General features: G+C 40.5%; 2 protein-coding genes across 3 annotated transcripts; both read right to left on the bottom strand.

Moving 5' to 3' along the window:
* Positions 1–8,357: 8,357 nt before the first annotated feature.
* bub3 (BUB3 mitotic checkpoint protein) lies at positions 8,358–12,887 on the bottom strand. Of its 2 annotated transcripts, none has more exons than XM_069517758.1 (8): positions 12,692–12,887; positions 11,599–11,793; positions 11,440–11,509; positions 11,163–11,314; positions 10,563–10,721; positions 10,206–10,383; positions 9,793–10,009; positions 8,358–8,695 (listed from the first exon to the last, which is right to left on the bottom strand). In XM_069517758.1, the coding sequence occupies exons 2-8, from the start codon at positions 11,791–11,793 to the stop codon at positions 8,686–8,688; spliced, it is 981 nt and encodes a 326-aa protein (XP_069373859.1). In that variant the 5' UTR covers positions 12,692–12,887; the 3' UTR covers positions 8,358–8,685. The 2 variants fall into 2 exon arrangements, with proteins under 2 accessions (XP_069373859.1, XP_069373860.1); XM_069517759.1 differs by having other exon boundaries at positions 9,771–10,009; positions 12,692–12,877.
* Positions 12,888–13,533: 646 nt separating this feature from the next.
* On the bottom strand, positions 13,534–16,008 carry hmx3b (H6 family homeobox 3b). The gene is made up of 2 exons (XM_020083014.2): positions 15,410–16,008; positions 13,534–15,140 (listed from the first exon to the last, which is right to left on the bottom strand). The coding sequence occupies exons 1-2, from the start codon at positions 15,690–15,692 to the stop codon at positions 14,545–14,547; spliced, it is 879 nt and encodes a 292-aa protein (XP_019938573.1). The 5' UTR covers positions 15,693–16,008; the 3' UTR covers positions 13,534–14,544.
* Positions 16,009–17,556: the final 1,548 nt, after the last annotated feature.

The following is a 17,556-nucleotide window of genomic DNA, read 5'->3' as shown; positions in this document are numbered from 1 at the left end:
TCTGAATGGTGCAGACGATCTGTAATATTGAGTCATTTCTCGCCACTGGGGTCACGAGGTTTCTTCCGAGCTTCATTTGGGAAATGGGAGGGCATGCGTGAACGGCTCACTCTGCTCTTTGAAAGCATGCGGTACGTCTCCAGAGCGGTAAAAAAGACTGGAGATTAGAAATGGATGACCGGCCACAGGGACAAAGCCAGCTCTGTTGGGCGGCGTGGTGGCGACTGAGGGGTGAGGGGGCTGCGCTGAGCGGAAATGGACATGGAGATCAGACCAGAACATAGTGTGACAAGGTAACAAGGTAAACTGATCCAGGCAGCGATTCCTCTGGAAAGTGAATCAATGAGGGTTCTGTTAAAATCCTCCCGGATATCGAGTTTTAAGTAAATCTATAGTAAAACACAATCAGCTGTAAATAAGTTGATTTCTTCTGTAGTAAACATGTCATGTATCCTATAGATGCACGTTCTACCCATCTGTAGACTGCATGATTTGGCATATAGAAAGACTTGGTACTTGCTGGCCAATACAGTTAGTGAAGAATGACAAGTCTCGACCCTGCAATAAATCCAGGTGTCCAACTCTGACCTCCTGCCATCCGGCACAGTCCTAGGTCTGTCAGGTCAGGTGACCAGTCTGAACTTTCCTTTGCAAACCGTAGAGCACCCTGGACACGAGTGACGGGCGGCTCTCGAATGACATACGCGAAGGAATGAGCCTCAGCCATTCAGCTGGAAATCCTGCACCACCGCAGCATCGTATTCATGTGGGTCAGTACCCGGGGACATCGGTTTGTTTTCTCTCTGTGAAATGTTTGCAACACTTTCTTTCACCTGCTTGACAAACACAGAAACTCCTCATCTGAGGTTTTGCTGCTTCAGCTCGACGAGCTCAAAGGTTCTGAGGTCAACGCGCTCTTCTTAACTAATATTTTCTGAGATGCAGCCTTGTTTTGTCAGTAAAGGGCCCTAGAGATGAGATTGTGTTTACGGTAAGTGGGGAAACTGTCAGTGAAATAATATTCAGCAGCTAACAATCCTGAACGTCACTTTACTATTCTTGGCTTTAAATCCATCAGTTTTATAGAAGTAGTTCTTCTGAATAGATGATTGACTTTTATTGCAGGTTAAGACTCAAAGTTTACACAAATTTAAAAAAGGGCAAATCTGCTTTACACCTAGAAAGTAAGTATTGATATTCCCTTTTTGGCAGTCTATAAGTGGAAACAAATATTTCAGAGCAATCTACAACTGTACAAAGTTTAAATACTGCAACATAATGAAAAAAGGAGACAGGTCCTGCTTTTAAAACCCACCAGACTCTATTCTACTTTTCAGCACGACAACAAAGCTGCAGGATTCATGAGAGATTGAATGTTTGTCACTTCTTACAGATGTTCAGAATGAAGTACTGAGTATCATCAACACTCTGCTAAATGTGGATTCATTCACTTCACCAGAATACACCAAAATAAAGCAGGAACATTTTAAATGGCTAGTCATTAAAAAGAAATGAATACATGGGCAATTCTCAAAAGCACCACAGGTCAACAGAAGAGATGCAGGAGTGAATGAGATGAAGCTTCCTTGATTCTCTTGATGCTCTGAGTCAAAACAACTATGTTACATTATCTACAAATGACAAATTGCATTCTCTTGTCAAAGAAATACACAATTCCACATCATTTCAAGTCACATTATCTTTCAAGTTATCACCTCCACCAAGGAGCTTGTTTTTTGCAGGATTACACAAAAGATACTCGACCATTTTTCATGAATTTTTTTGGGAGGGGTGTGGCTTTCTTTCTCAACATTTTCATGATAGAACTGTTTTGTTTCTGGATCTCCTTGGCTCACTCTTTGCAGATGACTGATTAGACACAAGCCTAAAAGCTGATGCTACACAAGTTAACATACCGTACGTGTGTGGAAGTTTAAATTCTGTTATAACGATTGTTATCACCCAACAAATCTCTGCTTTGTTCTGTATTTATCTCTCTATGTTTTGGTAAAGCTGATCTTCAACACCATGTGATGATTTATTATATCTCTGTTGCACATGCCTCTGGACCGCCTCATTGAATGCTGGGCTCTTTATTTTCATGGAAATCCCAGCAGGCTCAGCAGGACTGCCGTAATGTGTGTGTACATGTGCTGTCTGTGGCAACTATTAGCAAGGTTAATGCTGTGGATACTAACATCCATCATTCAGTTTCATTAGCATTGTCCTTTGACCTGCTCCACATAATGTTGTCAAACGTGTCAGGCGGCAGATTATTGGGAGGTATGATGATCAATAGATAAATAATAGAGGGCTGCTGGCGTGGCTGCAGAATAAACCTCCGCCCGGCGCTCTGCTGCCTGTCACAAATCTGAAAAAAACAAATGGACTAGCCAGAGGCAAGAGCCATCAGTAATAATATAATGTGTGGATGATGATGAATTAGGGCCAGACTTCTCAATGCATCGCTGTTCCACGCACAGAGACATCACTGGACGAATGCATTGATCCCCTGCGCTCACATTAGTTTGCTTAATCTGCATTTGAGTCGATGGGACAACACAGTGTTTCACTTCACTGAATTCAGAAAAAGTTAATAATGTCCAATAATCAAAAACTGTTTATGAAAGCACCTCCTTTTTGTGTCATTGATTCGGCTCTGTAATGCACTGATCACTCAGACAGGATGCACTTAGGAAACAATGTGTTTTGTATTCAATAACATAGATTTGTCCCTGCATGTTGTTCTTTCATTTACTAAGTAATGTTTTATAATTTATCTCATATTTTTGCATTTTGTTGGGTTTATATCTTTTTGAAAAGCAAATTCTCACTTGTATTTATGCACATCCAGTTATCATTAACTCACTATGCATGGAGCTCTAAGTTCTTGAGTCAAAAAAAGATATTCTTGCAACATTTTGCACTATGTGTAGGTTTTACACAAGAAAATAATATTAAGGTTGTAATAAGTGAGTGCATGTTTTTGAAAATTAGGGGAGTAAAATCACAATAAGGATTGTTATTGTTAAACATTATTTTTTCCTGTTGAATTTACCTTTAGTGTCTATGCCATGTTATGTTGCAGTATATAATGTTATAATATATTATGATATGTTATGTTATGCTATAATATGTTGTGTTATGTATGATATGAAATTATATGTTACCAGTATGTTATGCTAAGCTATGTTACATTACGTTATGCTATGCTATAATATGCAGTAATGTTATGCTTTAATACTAAATGTTATGTTATATTATGTCGGTTGTCATTTCCCTCTCCTACTTTAAAAAGAGCATGCACTCACTCCCACCATCCTCATTGCAACCTACATATTTTCGCTATAGTTCCCAAACAATGCTGCAGTCAACCTACATAAACGTCCACGGATTCATACATAAACTATGTAATATTACACAACGCGGACAAAGCCAATAGCAGAGAACGGCTCCGAGCTGCTTCGTTTTGTTTCGAGAAGGTGTCACTTAAGACCCATGAGATCCCCACGGCCCACAGCCGCCTCCACAATAGCTGTGGTGTACATGTTCCTGTGTGCTGAGAACTGCAGTGAGATCACAGTGTCGTGACCTAAATGTCACAAGGCAAAACAAACAGAAAGGACAGAATAATGGCTTTTTTTTAAATGATACATAAATGTGATTATATATATATATAAACCAAACCAAATACAGACTGACAATAGAGGAGAAATGGCCCATATTGATCTGTGAGTTATATTTCATACCATTGTGTTAATATTCTTGTGACTATATAACACGTTCGGTAAGTTCATCTCCCACCTCCTCTGATGCTCCTAAACTTAATTGGCGGATAATAGTTGGCTTGAAATTATATTCTTCGGGGGATTTTGCCAAAAACATTTCATAAAGCAGGTTGAAATGGATACAGGGAGTCAGTTAAATTTCGCCCGCAGACACTCGGAGGCACACAGGGAACCTGAGCCTCAAAGATGTGGTGCATTAGTTCTGCTAAGCTAACCGTGAATGCTAATTGCAGGAAGGACAAACTGTAACCCTTGCCCCGTGGCCATGAACCCATTACACTGCACAGAGGGTTTCATAGACACAGGCAGCGTACAAAGAGGCTGGCCTGAAAAGACCTGCAATCTGATTTCGGTTTAAATGGGGATAACAAGTTATTCTTTCCTAAAGTCCGCCTTGGGATTCGCCCCTTGTTGTATTATTATTTTTTGACTGCATAAAGAAAACTGCTTGTCACTCCAAAGCTGACCACAAATCACCGACACAATGCAACAGGTTCTATGTTTTCAAGTGGGATATGTCGCCTGATCCGCAGGACTTACCCACAGGTGGCTCTCTGACATGGATCAGTTATGTTTAAGTGCTTGTGGTTTCAACCCTGGAGGGAAATCAACAACTCCATCATGACATGAATTGACAACCTGTGCATCAGAGTCTCTCCTTCATCAGTGGAACCCTTGAGTATTGTCCCTCAGTTTTAAAGCCTTAAACTCTACGAGACTCTGAACAAAAACTGAATCCACAAGCTTCACTGAAAAACATTTCACCAATCTGATCTGATAAACAAGAGAGTCACCCCCCCCGCTTTACATTTTCAAACATGACCCCAGATGCACCGACTGCCCCCATCTTCTTTACACATTCATACATTCATCAGTTTGACAGGAGTCATGAAAGCTGCACTTTTTTCCCTCTGAAGCACCAATTTCCCCAGTTTACCTTTTGAGGTGAATGTTTACTGTGACACCTTAATTATCCAAGAATAGTACGGATACATTATTTAAGTTAAGGTTGAACATACAGAAACAAGTTTACAGCCATGCTGGCAATGTGTGTTCTTGCTCAAGTGAAAAATTGGACACAATAAAAATTGACCTTACAATGATGATCAACATTCATCCTCAGAGGGACATGAATGTCCAGAAAATGTTATGGAAATCCATCTAACAGTTGTTAAGATATAACCAGGAATGGTAAGATCCTGGTAGAACAAGAGAAGAAGTCGAGAAATCAACAAAGTCAGAGGGAATCACATTCACCAAGTTTCAATCAAATCCTTATGAGGGAGCCTCTTGGTAGAACAAGACGAAAAATCAGGGGATCACCATAGTCGGTAGGATTCATCCTCTGGGGACGGTGAATGTCTGTGAAAGATTTCATGTCAATCCATCCAATTATTGCTGAAATAATTCAGTCTGGAACAAAGTGGGGGACGGGCATTTTTAAAAATTATTTATTTACTTTGTCCGCTGTGGTCAAAGCCTGTAATCCAAATTCAGCATCTCTTTCAATTCTCACATAACAAATGTAATCTGGTTTCATAGTTCTGCAGGCCTAATTCTAAACCATGAATGCCACGCGGTTTATTATCGAATGAAAAATCTGCGACAAAAAGCCCACGAGCCAAAATAAAACCTCACGCCCAAAATCTCCGACCCTCCTGTCACACCCAGAGACTTCTGATTTACTATATCCCGGCTCCGAGGTGAGAGCCTCCTCCACCAGTCAGCCCGTAAAGAGATGGATGAAGGTGAGCGTTAAACCTAGCAGTCGCTCACATGGCCTTGAGCTTTAACGTCTAATTAGCCTCTAATGTAACTACAATGCTCTCAAGGAGATGCTGTTTTGCCCACCACAGCTCTTTAAAAGCCTCCCCGGGGCAGGGGCAGCAGGGAGTGAGGTGCTGTGGCAGGCACAGCTACAACCAGGAGAAAGGCTCAGGTTTCATTGCCCCAGCTGGGACGTCAACGGGTCCAGGATCTTCATTTTGGGCCAAGTCTGATGGCTGTAGGTGCTCATCTCTTAAACAGAAATCCTTTAATATTTTTATTATATAAATTTTACCTCTTCATTTACCTAAATCTACTCAATCTTTTCAATGCAAACATTTTTAGGTGTAAATCAAGCGGCTGAGCTGTTTAGAGTCCGGTTTAATTTAAAAGGAAATGTAGCACATTGAAATGATTTATTATCTGTGAGCAAAGCCATCAGTTGCAAGTGTACTAGTGAATAGCTTTATGGAAATATTCAATCCTTCATGCATGTTCTTGAAGTTAGCCATAAGACAGCTTTACAAAAAAATAACATCCTTAGATCAATGTCACAAAGAGCTGCCGACAAATCTATTTTATAACACCATCTTCACAGACACTCTCCCAGCATCAGATCAAAAAGCCTTGCAGAGGAACAACTCATTACTTGGCGTGAAATAAAAAAAGATAAAGATGCTGTTCATTCATTAAGTCACTGAATTGCATGGAATTATTGGATGGCGTCTCTATTCTGCGATGTGGTGGGGAAACAGGAGACAAGACCAGAACATAGAGTGGTGTCAATATTTTCCTGATGCATCATCATGTGATTTCCTCATTTCTCCGCAGCGCGTGAAGGACGGTATCATCAGCTTGATATAATATTAGAAAGAAACCGGTCTTGAGAGATAAGGTGTCTGGCTGAAGGTCACCCGCGCCCTCTCCAGTGAACATAAGAGCCTCCTGTGGTCGGGTTAAATGCACCTGACTGGCTGTTGGGAGCACAATCACCCATTTTAATTGTCATGTAACGGTTTCATGTAGAGCCAAACTGTCTGCAACACTTCAGTGGTTGGAAACCAGAGCCCGGCCACACGACCACAGATGTGGTTAACTGGGCCTTTGCAGCAGGACCAAAAAAAAAAAGAACCTGGAGAGATCTCTATGGAGACAGGCTTGGAGGAAGATGCTGATGGACAGAGCAACAGATGCATCTGCTGCAATTTGCTAAATTACTCATAAATCCTTAATGGTACTGAACAAAAAATAACAACTATGTGTAGCTCTTTGTAAGCTCAAAGTCTCGAAACTACTAATTGCTTTTCTGCAGCTAAATTCCCTATTTTCTATAAAACAGCTATCCACCAGAGATGAGAAAACCTCAACGGTTTTAATGCACATTCAAAGAACTCAATTTTCCAATTTAGCGGAAGCCAAAGATGACAGGAAACAAGGTAATTCACCATCGCCCCAACAACAACCCCCCTTGGCCGATTCTACGTCTGTTTCACGAGCAGTAATTACGTCCCAAAATGAACGCCATTTCATATTACGCTGCAGCCTCCATCCAACGTCAAAGACAAGACTCATTATCGACAATCATGGGAATTAGTTACATCATTTAAACCAAACCAAACTAATCGTTTCCAGGATACCGCAGAGGCAGATAGAGCCATTAGAAAAAATTGGAGCTCTTAAACAGCATAATTGACATCTATATCTTCTGTGCTGCTTTGGCTGAAGGGCTTCAGAAATTGCATTAGATGCAATTGAAAAATTTGAACTGAGGGGAGAAGACGCCACTTGAGACTTTTGCAGGGAACTGCTGTGTTCACCATGTCCATTCATACACAACACTGAACAGTGCATGACAAAACTAGATTTTTTGGATTATTGGCTCTGCAATTGTATGCCTCTGCCAACAATAACACATTGTGCGAGGTCACCACGACATCACTTTTGATCACAATTCTAAATCTGTTAAAAGAGACGTGGACATTTGAGCCAAATTCAAAAGCATTCTTAGGATAAGACTTTCACAAGGCAAAGAGGGCTTGGTGAGGTCACAGAGATCTTGACCTTTGAAATTTGAAGAAATTCTGTCAAGGTGTTCATGAGATATCACAAGAGGGTCAGGGTTATCTGACACACAAACATGAGAACAGAGGGACAACCAGAAAACATAACACCTTTGGCCAATGGCTGTCGCAGAGGTATAAAAGAAATGTTACACCGACTGTCACCCGTGTAACAACTTGCAAAAGTGCAGTCTATAAATTGATAATGGAAAAGTATGACCCTCCTGAGGCATTTCTGCTGTTGCAGTACATTTATTTGTTTTAAAAAACATTTTAGTTCTTTAAACGGATTTCTCAATAAAAAAGGTGAAAGCAAACCCACAGCACAGTGAAACTATAAAAGACAGACAGCACTTTGGAGTTTGCTTCAGCCCATTTAAATGTGGATTCACCACTAAGGGTTCTTAGTGGATAATGCACCATTCAGAAAAATTAAAGAAATACAGAAAACAACCTCTTAATCATTTTTATTTTAGTTTGCCAGATGCAGCCAGTTCATCCAGTTTAGTGGTTTTCTCCCAATTTTCCCCCTGGTGATAAAGCAGGATCTGGTTTAGGCCGCAGACCTCTGATGTCTATCAGCACAGGTCACTGTCTGGGGGCAAGTGGAGCCCTCGGCAAGATGAGTGGATCATCGCTTTCCCTCAACACATCGTGGAGAGAGGCTTTTCTGCCCCGACACATTCCTGGAATTTCTCTCAGGTTTTCTTTCGCAGTTAGTAAATGTGACAGACTGCGATAATGCTGTTGATCAATGTTTTATTATACAAACAGTTTCAGTGTTGTAAGAGTCAACAAAAATGATCACGACATCAGTTTGTGTTGATGGCCATGCAAAAGAAGAAAAAGGTGTATGTGGATCAACGATGCATGGTCATTGGAACATACATGAAAAAAAGAAATATATAACAAGAGCCAGAAAAGAAAAGCTTTTAACAGACAACAGTTACTTACAAGAAAGATCAACTGTATTGGAACAGAAATAAATGACAGGACACAATATGATAATGGTACACTGGATACCAGCAGATAACCCAAACACACGCAGAGGGAACCATTGCAAGGTGGACTTAGGTTGACCTGTAAAAAAGAAAAGAGATTCAATCAACTTGAGAGCTGTAACTGCAGCAGTTTATTGAATGTACAATACTATATTCAGTTCTGAGGTTTGACATCCCTATGACATCCATTAAGTCTAATTGACTAATGTGTAGAGAGCTACAGTAACCTAACCTTTTAATGATCACAAAGGGCAGATTATAGAAAATACTGGGTAACAGTCTGTTTATTCTGTGATTGAAGTCAGAGAACAGCCTGTATGAACAACTGTAGTAAAGACAATGTATGAACGCCCTAATAGAGACGTAAATGGCCCTTGAATGATCAATGGCAAAAGGTCATAAGTCCTTATTGCTCTTTTTCACAAAGAACCTGTCTAAACTGAAATCATTTAAACATCAATGAAATTAATAGTTGCACCTAAATGTTGTTTATGTTCAAGTTAGATATTTCATATGATATACTGAAAACAAACATGCATACATTAATACAGTTCATGGTCAAACATTGAATGCCCCTTTCATTTTAATGGAGGTAAAGATACCTTCCATGCCTGAAATACTGAAGACATCTGCTGTCAGAGCTCATAGCTGATTATTAAAAACGAAAAAAATCCTTATCACAGTTTCTCAAATATAAAAACCTGTTGCATTTCTCTGTTCCATGTGATAATACACCTATGATCATTCAGTTTTAGACGGCTGTTTGGACAAAGCAAAGCTATCTGAAACATCTCCTTGGCTATTTCTTGTGCTATCTTCTGTCATTTTATAGACTAAACAATTAAATCGATGTAACCTTCAACTTAACACTGCGATCCTACCATTTCATTCACTCTTACAATATACGGCATCACATTGTACAGCAGAAGGTTTCTATGTCTGGACACTGAGTGTAGATATGACAGCACAGACACAAAGACTCACAGGAACATTTTCAAGTTCATCTGTGCATCTTTCAACTGTCGGATATTGAAAAGTGGATGAACTGAGATACAGATCAGCATCTGCTGCAGATGGACGTGCTCTTTGTAAATACAGCTGCTCACAGATTCAGCAAGAAGCAAGGTGCCACATTATGCAGGAGTATTACACACCACAGGGATGAGGAAGACTCACTTCGGCTTCGTCTCAGCATCTGTGACTTGGCGGATGAAGATGGCATCCTCTGGGTGGCCGATATCACCCTTTTCTTGCATGTAAGAGGAGGCGATGGCGAGCATGGTGCCGTCGTTATTGAAGGCGAGGGAGGCGATGCTGGTCGGGTACCGGTGGAACTGGCACAGGCGCTTCTTGTTGAATGGGTCCCAGATGTTCACAAAGCCGTCCGAGCCACCTGGCAGAAGGGGAGACTCAAGGTCAAGCTCAAAAGATTTAGAAAGTGTTGAGATATGGATCTATAATAACAGCTTGTTCCACGTGCGACCTTGGCGGCTTAATGCTGAAGGTCACAGGTAGATGGTTTTGCAAAAACAAATCACAGGGAAAAAAACATTGTTTTTATGAAGTAGCTACTAATGAGCCAGTTGTACCTGTGGCAAAGGTGTTATGAACACTGTGAAATGAGATTGCATTGACGGGGTAAACATGCTCAATTCCGTCCTCCTTCAGCCTGTGGCATTTGAACGCGTATTTCTTCTTCTGAACCTCCTGACTAGGGTCCAGGTACTCCACAGCTACTCGTCCTTCAATTGAACTCAAGACGTAGCCCTGGAGCCAAGACACAAAATACCAAGTTACCATTCAAGTTCTTCACATTAACACAGGAATCTGTTTCGTAACATTATACTCTGTAAGGAGTAAATTACCTGTCAACAGCTAACTGTGAGTTTCATTAATACTGTGTAAACTTTATGTGATAAAAAAGTGTCTTGGGATTTGAAGGGTACCTGTTTGTTGGGGAAAGCTCTGATGCTGCGTGTCTGATACTTGAGGCTGGACTCTCTTCTTTGCTGTACGTAGCCCATGTTCCTCAGATCCCACACCAGGACTCTTCTTCCAGCTGTGCCGACGATTAGTCTATCTCCGGCCACAGAAAGCGTATACACCTTTCGTATAGATCACGTGTTTGAGACAAGAGCGGATGTCACCTTTTTCTCCAGGTTTCTGTATTGTCTCAGTAATACTGTATTTTAAAGTTTTTACAATAAGCTCAATTATTTATAAACCAATATCATCATTCTGTATCATCGACATCTAGTTAAGTGCAAGTAGAAAAGATCTACTTAAATGGCCACCCCATTGTATGAAAAAGCATAAAAATAAATTACATTTCTGTCCCTAAGTTTATATTTTGAAAGTTCTTTGATAAATAAATACAACTCAACAAGGCAAGAAACTAACAATTGCATGTAAATTAAAATGTAAAATCTTGCAATACTTGATATATTGTGCTATTACAACATTTAAGTGATTCTGACCCAACATTATCACCCCATTGATATTATTAAAATAACTTTTGAAACAATTGCATGGCTCTTGTGCTCTACCTTCTCAGGCTGTGTAAAGGTGCCAGCATTGCAGGGTGTCCTCGGGTCCCACAGCCGAACCGATCTGTCCCAGCTACCTGTTACCATGACGTTAACCTCTGGGCAGTACTCCACACAACGGATGGGAGCATCATGTGCTCCAACTATTGTATCTGTTTAGGGTGAATATTGCAGCAGTCAATAGAATAAAAAATTCAGCACATTCAACTCTCCGAAGTGAAGAGTTATGATACTGCCTGAAAGCTTTTTATTGGTACTTAAGAGGTTTGCGACAAACCTTGGTCTGTGTTCAAATCATGCGTTTTTAACTGTGCATCTAATCCTCCACTCCAGGAATGTGTTGGGTCCTGCAAGTTAAAGGTGAATATTATCTGTATATACCAGACAAATGCTTTGACAAGACAACAAGGACCATATACATAAATCTATGACCTACATAAAAAGCACAGTCAAGAACTGGAGCTGTGTGCTGGTACTTCATCCGCATGGTGTTGCCTCCGACATCGAAGAGACGGACAGTGCAGTCCCATGAGGACACCAGCAGGAACTGAGCTGTGCTGGGGCTGAACTTGACGGCAGAGATGGTGTCCTCTGGTCCCTGGTTCAGTTTGTATTCATTTGAGCCTGTCATCTGCAAGAAGGGAAAACATTACCAGCAAGTCCAACATCAAGACTAATGGACAATATAGAGGGGTATAAACTACACTTAGAAACACTGTTCAACACCCAAAACTAACACTTTAAAAACTTGGAGTCAAACTGATATGTATCCAACACTGTCTGTATATTTTTGTTAATTCAATCAAGTATACACTTTATCAATATTATAATATTATGTGTACAAGCTTCACGATATTAGTTTTCTTTGACAGACTTTATACTTAACTTCATTATAATCCACAAATATTTGTTGTTCGGTTCTAAATATCAAACTTTAACGTAATAACACTGACATTTGTTATTTTAAAATAATATATTTTGAAATGAACAGGCATCGTGTTGTTCCATGACATTTCACCTCAGAACTAATCTCAGTTTTGACCAATAAAAAATAAGCAGGTCCTTATCGATATGGTATTCGTGTAATGACTGGAAATGCATGAATGATCTAGGAGCTCAGTGAGTTAGACAGCACACATATGATGCCTTGTGATTTCCTGAAATTATTATTTATTCTCCATTTTCTCTGAACTCCCTGGAAGTAGCCTCCTCCACTGTCTGACTTGAGGATCAATGTGTGTCCTCCTGTTGTTAGCCGTGCCCAGTGACAGTGGCTACGAGTTTAGCTAACAAGCCCAACCGACAGTTTAGCATGCGTCATTTGAGCTTCCGAAATAACACGATATGTTACTAGAGCTCGATGAAAGCTAAAGTTTAATTCCAGGCGTTTGCTCTTATTCCAATAAACATGAACTGTTCCACAACATCCAGCAATTACCCCTAGCCCACGCCTGTTGTTAGCATTGTCTGCTAACAGTGAAGACAACGCGGGCTACAAAAGCTGAAATGAGGCATTTCATTTCACTTACCGCTTCGGTTGGGAGCCTTTGAGGAGAAATCGATGCTATAGTTGACTGCGCCTGTTTATTCCGCCCTGGTTTAAGATCATGTAATCATATAAATAACGTGGAAAAGAGTCGAACAGCAAAATGTGGCTGCGCTAAGCTAACTCCCTTCTTAGCAAGCGCTGAGCTCTGCACACAGAGGACGCTGATTGGTTGGAATGAATGTTCGAATTCCCGCCTGCGATGTGATTGGCTGGTCAAACATCAACGTTTACTTCCGTTGTCTCAGCGCAGATCACGTGACACAGGACTGTACTCTCTTTCTCGCTCTCTCACTAACATATGATTTCTGTTATTTTGTCTTTAATCCAAATTAATAAAATATAAATATGTTTTAATTTAACACCTATGATGAAGTAAGAGATTACATATTTTTATAGCTATTTTTATACAGCTATAATGTATCTCATATTTCTTCTTTCTTTCTTTTTCTGTTTCTGTTTGATTTGAGTTTGCCCAAATAGTTTAATAAAACCACAATGTCCTATATAGGCCAGCAGGTCACGTAATGGTAATAACAATAAATATGTATTTGTATATACTTTTTAAAACCCACAGTTAAAAAGTGCTTCACTCTATAATGCAGTCCTCTTCTCAGATGCAAAACAAAAGCCCAATGTGATTATGTTAATGGGAAATTAGCTTTGTAATTTATTTTTTGCTTTTTAATTCCCATTTAGCCACTTTCATCTACAGCCTATAAGTTGTAATCATCATCACAGCCTTTTGTTTTTATCATGATTATTGATTCTTAAAGAAAGCACATATCTGTATACGCAGCAGATCAACACAGCAACGGACCATGTGTTTGTGTGTCTGAATCAAATATTCAATGAAGAAATACATTTCTAGAAAAAATCTTTGAAATTGTATCTAATTGAATTCCAAAATTCACAAATTAAAAATAGATGACCATCATTATTTAACTTCAACATTATTTAAGTTGTGATGATTACTTTTTTTATCTCACGAATACCTGCACCGTGCCATAGATATTTGAAAAATAGACATTTGATGGATAACACATCGCTCCATTCTCACAAATATTTAAACCAACATTTTTTTCTTTTCCCTCATGTACATCACTCTTATACATATTTCTTTTTGGAACGAAATCTTTACTGAGTGTAAGACCATATAATATACAGAATTTCAATAACAATATCAGAGGAAAAACATACACGAAAAACAGAGGATTTTTTGGCTCTTTCATGGCTTTAAAATCACCGGCAAAACATAGCATCCTTAAAAACAATGACATCACCTGCAGCTTTTCTGGTTATTTTGTCAAGGATCACATGATTGTCCTCACTATTACATGACAAAGAGAAAATTATATTTGTTTTTCCTGCAAAAGTATAACTATAGGTAGTCTAATGGGAAGCCAGAAATATTGCACAATGTTAGAAAATGCCAAAAATATTAAATTCCACATGTTTTGTACGAACACTGACACAAATCTTTGTAAAATACATATGGACAGTAAACCCTGTTTAAAGCAAGTTCTTTTTTCCTACGGGAACAGCAGCCACTTAAAAAAAACGTAATGATTTCACATAAAATAATAACAACAATAATAATCAGTTAATAATTATAATTTTTGAGTGGGGGCTGTGATAAGGAATTTGTGTCTTGCTTACACCTCAGCAGGATAAAATGACAAATAATATTAATAATAATAATAATATTAATAATAACAATAATATGAACTAACATGGTGTACGATTAATCTACAAAATATACAAAATGTTGTTGTTTTTTCACTGAATCTCACTCTCGTTTAAAAACATATTTACAGCTGAATGACACAGTCAGTGTTAAACAGGCCTCAGCAGTGGCACCGGGTGGGAATAGTACATGTGGTGGGGAAAAGCCAGCATCGACTGGTTACCCGGTGAGTTTGCAGAGGGCCCCCCGGTCGACTCTGGGGCCCCGTGCTCGTGGTACAGTATGGGAACCCGCACAATCCTTTGCGCCGCCGCATGGCTCAGGTTGGCCGCCTCCAGCTCCGCAGCCAGCTGCCTCTTCCACTTATTCCTCCGATTCTGGAACCAGATCTTCACCTGCGTCTCCGTCAGGTGCAGGGACGCGGCCAGGCCTGCGCGCTCCGAGCTGCTCAGGTAGCGCTTGATGTCGAAGGTGGACTCCAGCTGGAACACCTGGCTCCGGGAGAACACAGTGCGCGTCTTCTTCTTCCGACACGGCTTCTTGTCGGCGTCCAGCTCGTCTGTCTTTTTCCTCCAGTCGTCCTCCGGGTCCAGCTCTCTCTTCGGCTCCTCCGCGTCGCTCTCGTCCAGCGTGACCTCGTCGTCGGCGCTCTCCTCTTTGACATCCTGCAGGTCACTTTTCTGGAGGTCCGGGGAGCGCCTGTCCGGTGCCGGTGATGCATCCCTCGGGTTTGCCTTCTCAGACCCTGCAGAATAAACATAATTTCAAACATGGTCCTACAGTGGCAAACACGTGTATATCATTCAATGAATATTCAGAAACATGCGTTTTAAAATATCGATATTTAATCAAGGATTTGTGGACATGGCTCCTTATAATTAAGAATCATTCTGAGAACAATTCAGTCTCCATGAAATGAAATATCCAAAAAGGCCATTTGCATTAAAATTACTCGGGATTTTTTTCAGATCAAAAAGCTGCAATTTCCTCATATGCAGATTAAAAAATATTCACCTCCGGTCCTCAGATGAGCCCCAAGCGTGTACGGGTACCACCAGGTAGACGCTCTGTCCAGATACTGCCCCGAGAGTCCAATCCTCTGTGCCGTGGGCAGCTCAAACCGAGGGAAAGATAATTCACCGAGCCGAGAGAAGAAGCTTCCCTCAAACACTCCTCTGGACGAGCCCAGGAAGCTCTTCTGCTTCGCGGGTTTGTCCTCGATGTTCAGCAGGTTCTTTATGGAGAAGGGAGAGTCTTTTGCGGGTTGGCGAGTCTCCTGCGCATCAGAGTCTGCCATCACCGTTTTACTGTCCGATGTGGATCACCATCAAAAACAAACTTACCGGGGGGTAGAAACACCTTACAAAAAGATCTTCTTGGATAAAATGATGTATGAGAAGAAGATAAAAAGAGGAAAAGTCGCACCAAGCTGCGTGCGTCCACCTCCCGAGGATGATCGGAGCGAGAGCGCAGGGATCACTGCGTCAAACATGCGCTGGATGGATGGAATGATGAAATGAAAAAAATGCCGACCAAGTTAAAACGCGCTCGGTCTCTGCTATTGGGCAGGTAAAATAGCAAATGGGATTTGAGATGAAACCTCGGGGGGCTGTGACGAGAATAGACTCAGAAGAGAAAGGCCGCGCGCAAGCGTTTTGGCTCTGGGCTCAACAGTGTAGGCGCACACTTATCATCCAATTAAATGAAAGAGTAAAATGTCTCAATGTTTTAAGGGGGGTGCAGCACCATCACCGGTCAGGAAATTCAATCAATGGTCCAGAGATCTTCACACTTTAGCTTGGTCTTGGCACAAGTAGTACGCAAATTACGCATAGATTTTACGCATCATGAAAGCCACCAAAATATTTAAAAGACAAAGAAAAAAAAGAAGAAAAAAAAGAGGAACATTCCACTTAATAAGTATTTTATTTTTATTTACCAACAAAATAATTAACTTATTAGAATTTTTCGATCCAATATTTTTTTTCAACCTCACATCCATCTGCTGCACCTCAAGCATCCCTCTGTTCCACCTCTGTGCAACGGGAAAGCAATATGCACCGTGCACTTCACCTGCACCGGAGCTCATTGACTTCAGTGTAATTTTATTAGCCAGGAAGTGCTACAGGCGGACATCAAATTGAATGTTTATACCATTGTGATAAAGGCTTTTCAAATCAGCTTTGGTACAAAAGGCTGCAGACGCACAGAGGCAGCAGGTGGTGTAATGCAATGAAACAGCAAGTCTTGTCTCTGTCACAGATTATAACAACACTGACTGGTGTTCGGCTGCAGCAGATTGTATGTGATCAGATTAGATGATAATTTAGTAGAAAATGAGCAGTGGGCATCCTCTGTATTGTTTCTGCTTTCAGATTGAGATAAAGTGCAATAATATATTGAGAATGCAACATGCAGAGGGTGTAAGATGCTTTTAAATCTAAAAATGTCACTGATAAAAACCTTATCTATACAGAAAGGATGTCTGTCAAGACAGTGATATAAAGGCACCTATTTTTTGGACACATATTTAGTATAATTTGAGGGGATAGTTGCCTCAGAGATTTTGACATATGACAAAAGAAATGAACCCAGAGAGCATTCAGGATTTATGATTTAGACCAAACCTGAAGCAGATGCGGTGAGCTAATCACACAAATTGAATTTGCACAACCTGCAAACATGCAGCCTGTCCTTTCAGCTTGTGGAGCAGCTCTCCAGCTCTAAAGGACAACACTGTGTTTTGTGGAAAGCTACTTGAATCCCTGCATAATTAGAGGTCTCATGGCTGTGTTAAAGATGGGGGCGGAGAAAGAGGCTGCTTGAGCTGCGTTTGCCAACTCCATGTGAAAAGCAGGATAGCTGTGTTTTCACCAGATTAGGTTTATTAAACTGGGGTTCGTTCCACACACAGAACAAGTCGGAGTGGGTCAGAGGGGAAAACGGAGGACACACTCAATCAGTGATGCTAACGCAGGCCTCTGTTTCCACTTCACTGCTTTGTCAGCAAACATGGACCCGATGTTATTAAATATATTCAATAATATCTGTCCACCCAACCTCAGAGTGATGAGAAAACACTGATATCATTTATAAGTAGAAGTTTATCACCACATTTCCACACAATATTATCATATAACAAAGCTACAGGTGTAACCAGA

Source organism: Paralichthys olivaceus, chromosome 21 (genome assembly GCF_024713975.1).
Source record: "Paralichthys olivaceus isolate ysfri-2021 chromosome 21, ASM2471397v2, whole genome shotgun sequence".
Lineage (NCBI taxonomy): Eukaryota > Metazoa > Chordata > Actinopteri > Pleuronectiformes > Paralichthyidae > Paralichthys > Paralichthys olivaceus.
Note: the sequence above shows the minus strand (reverse complement) of the source record. Positions and strands in the feature narration are given on the sequence as shown.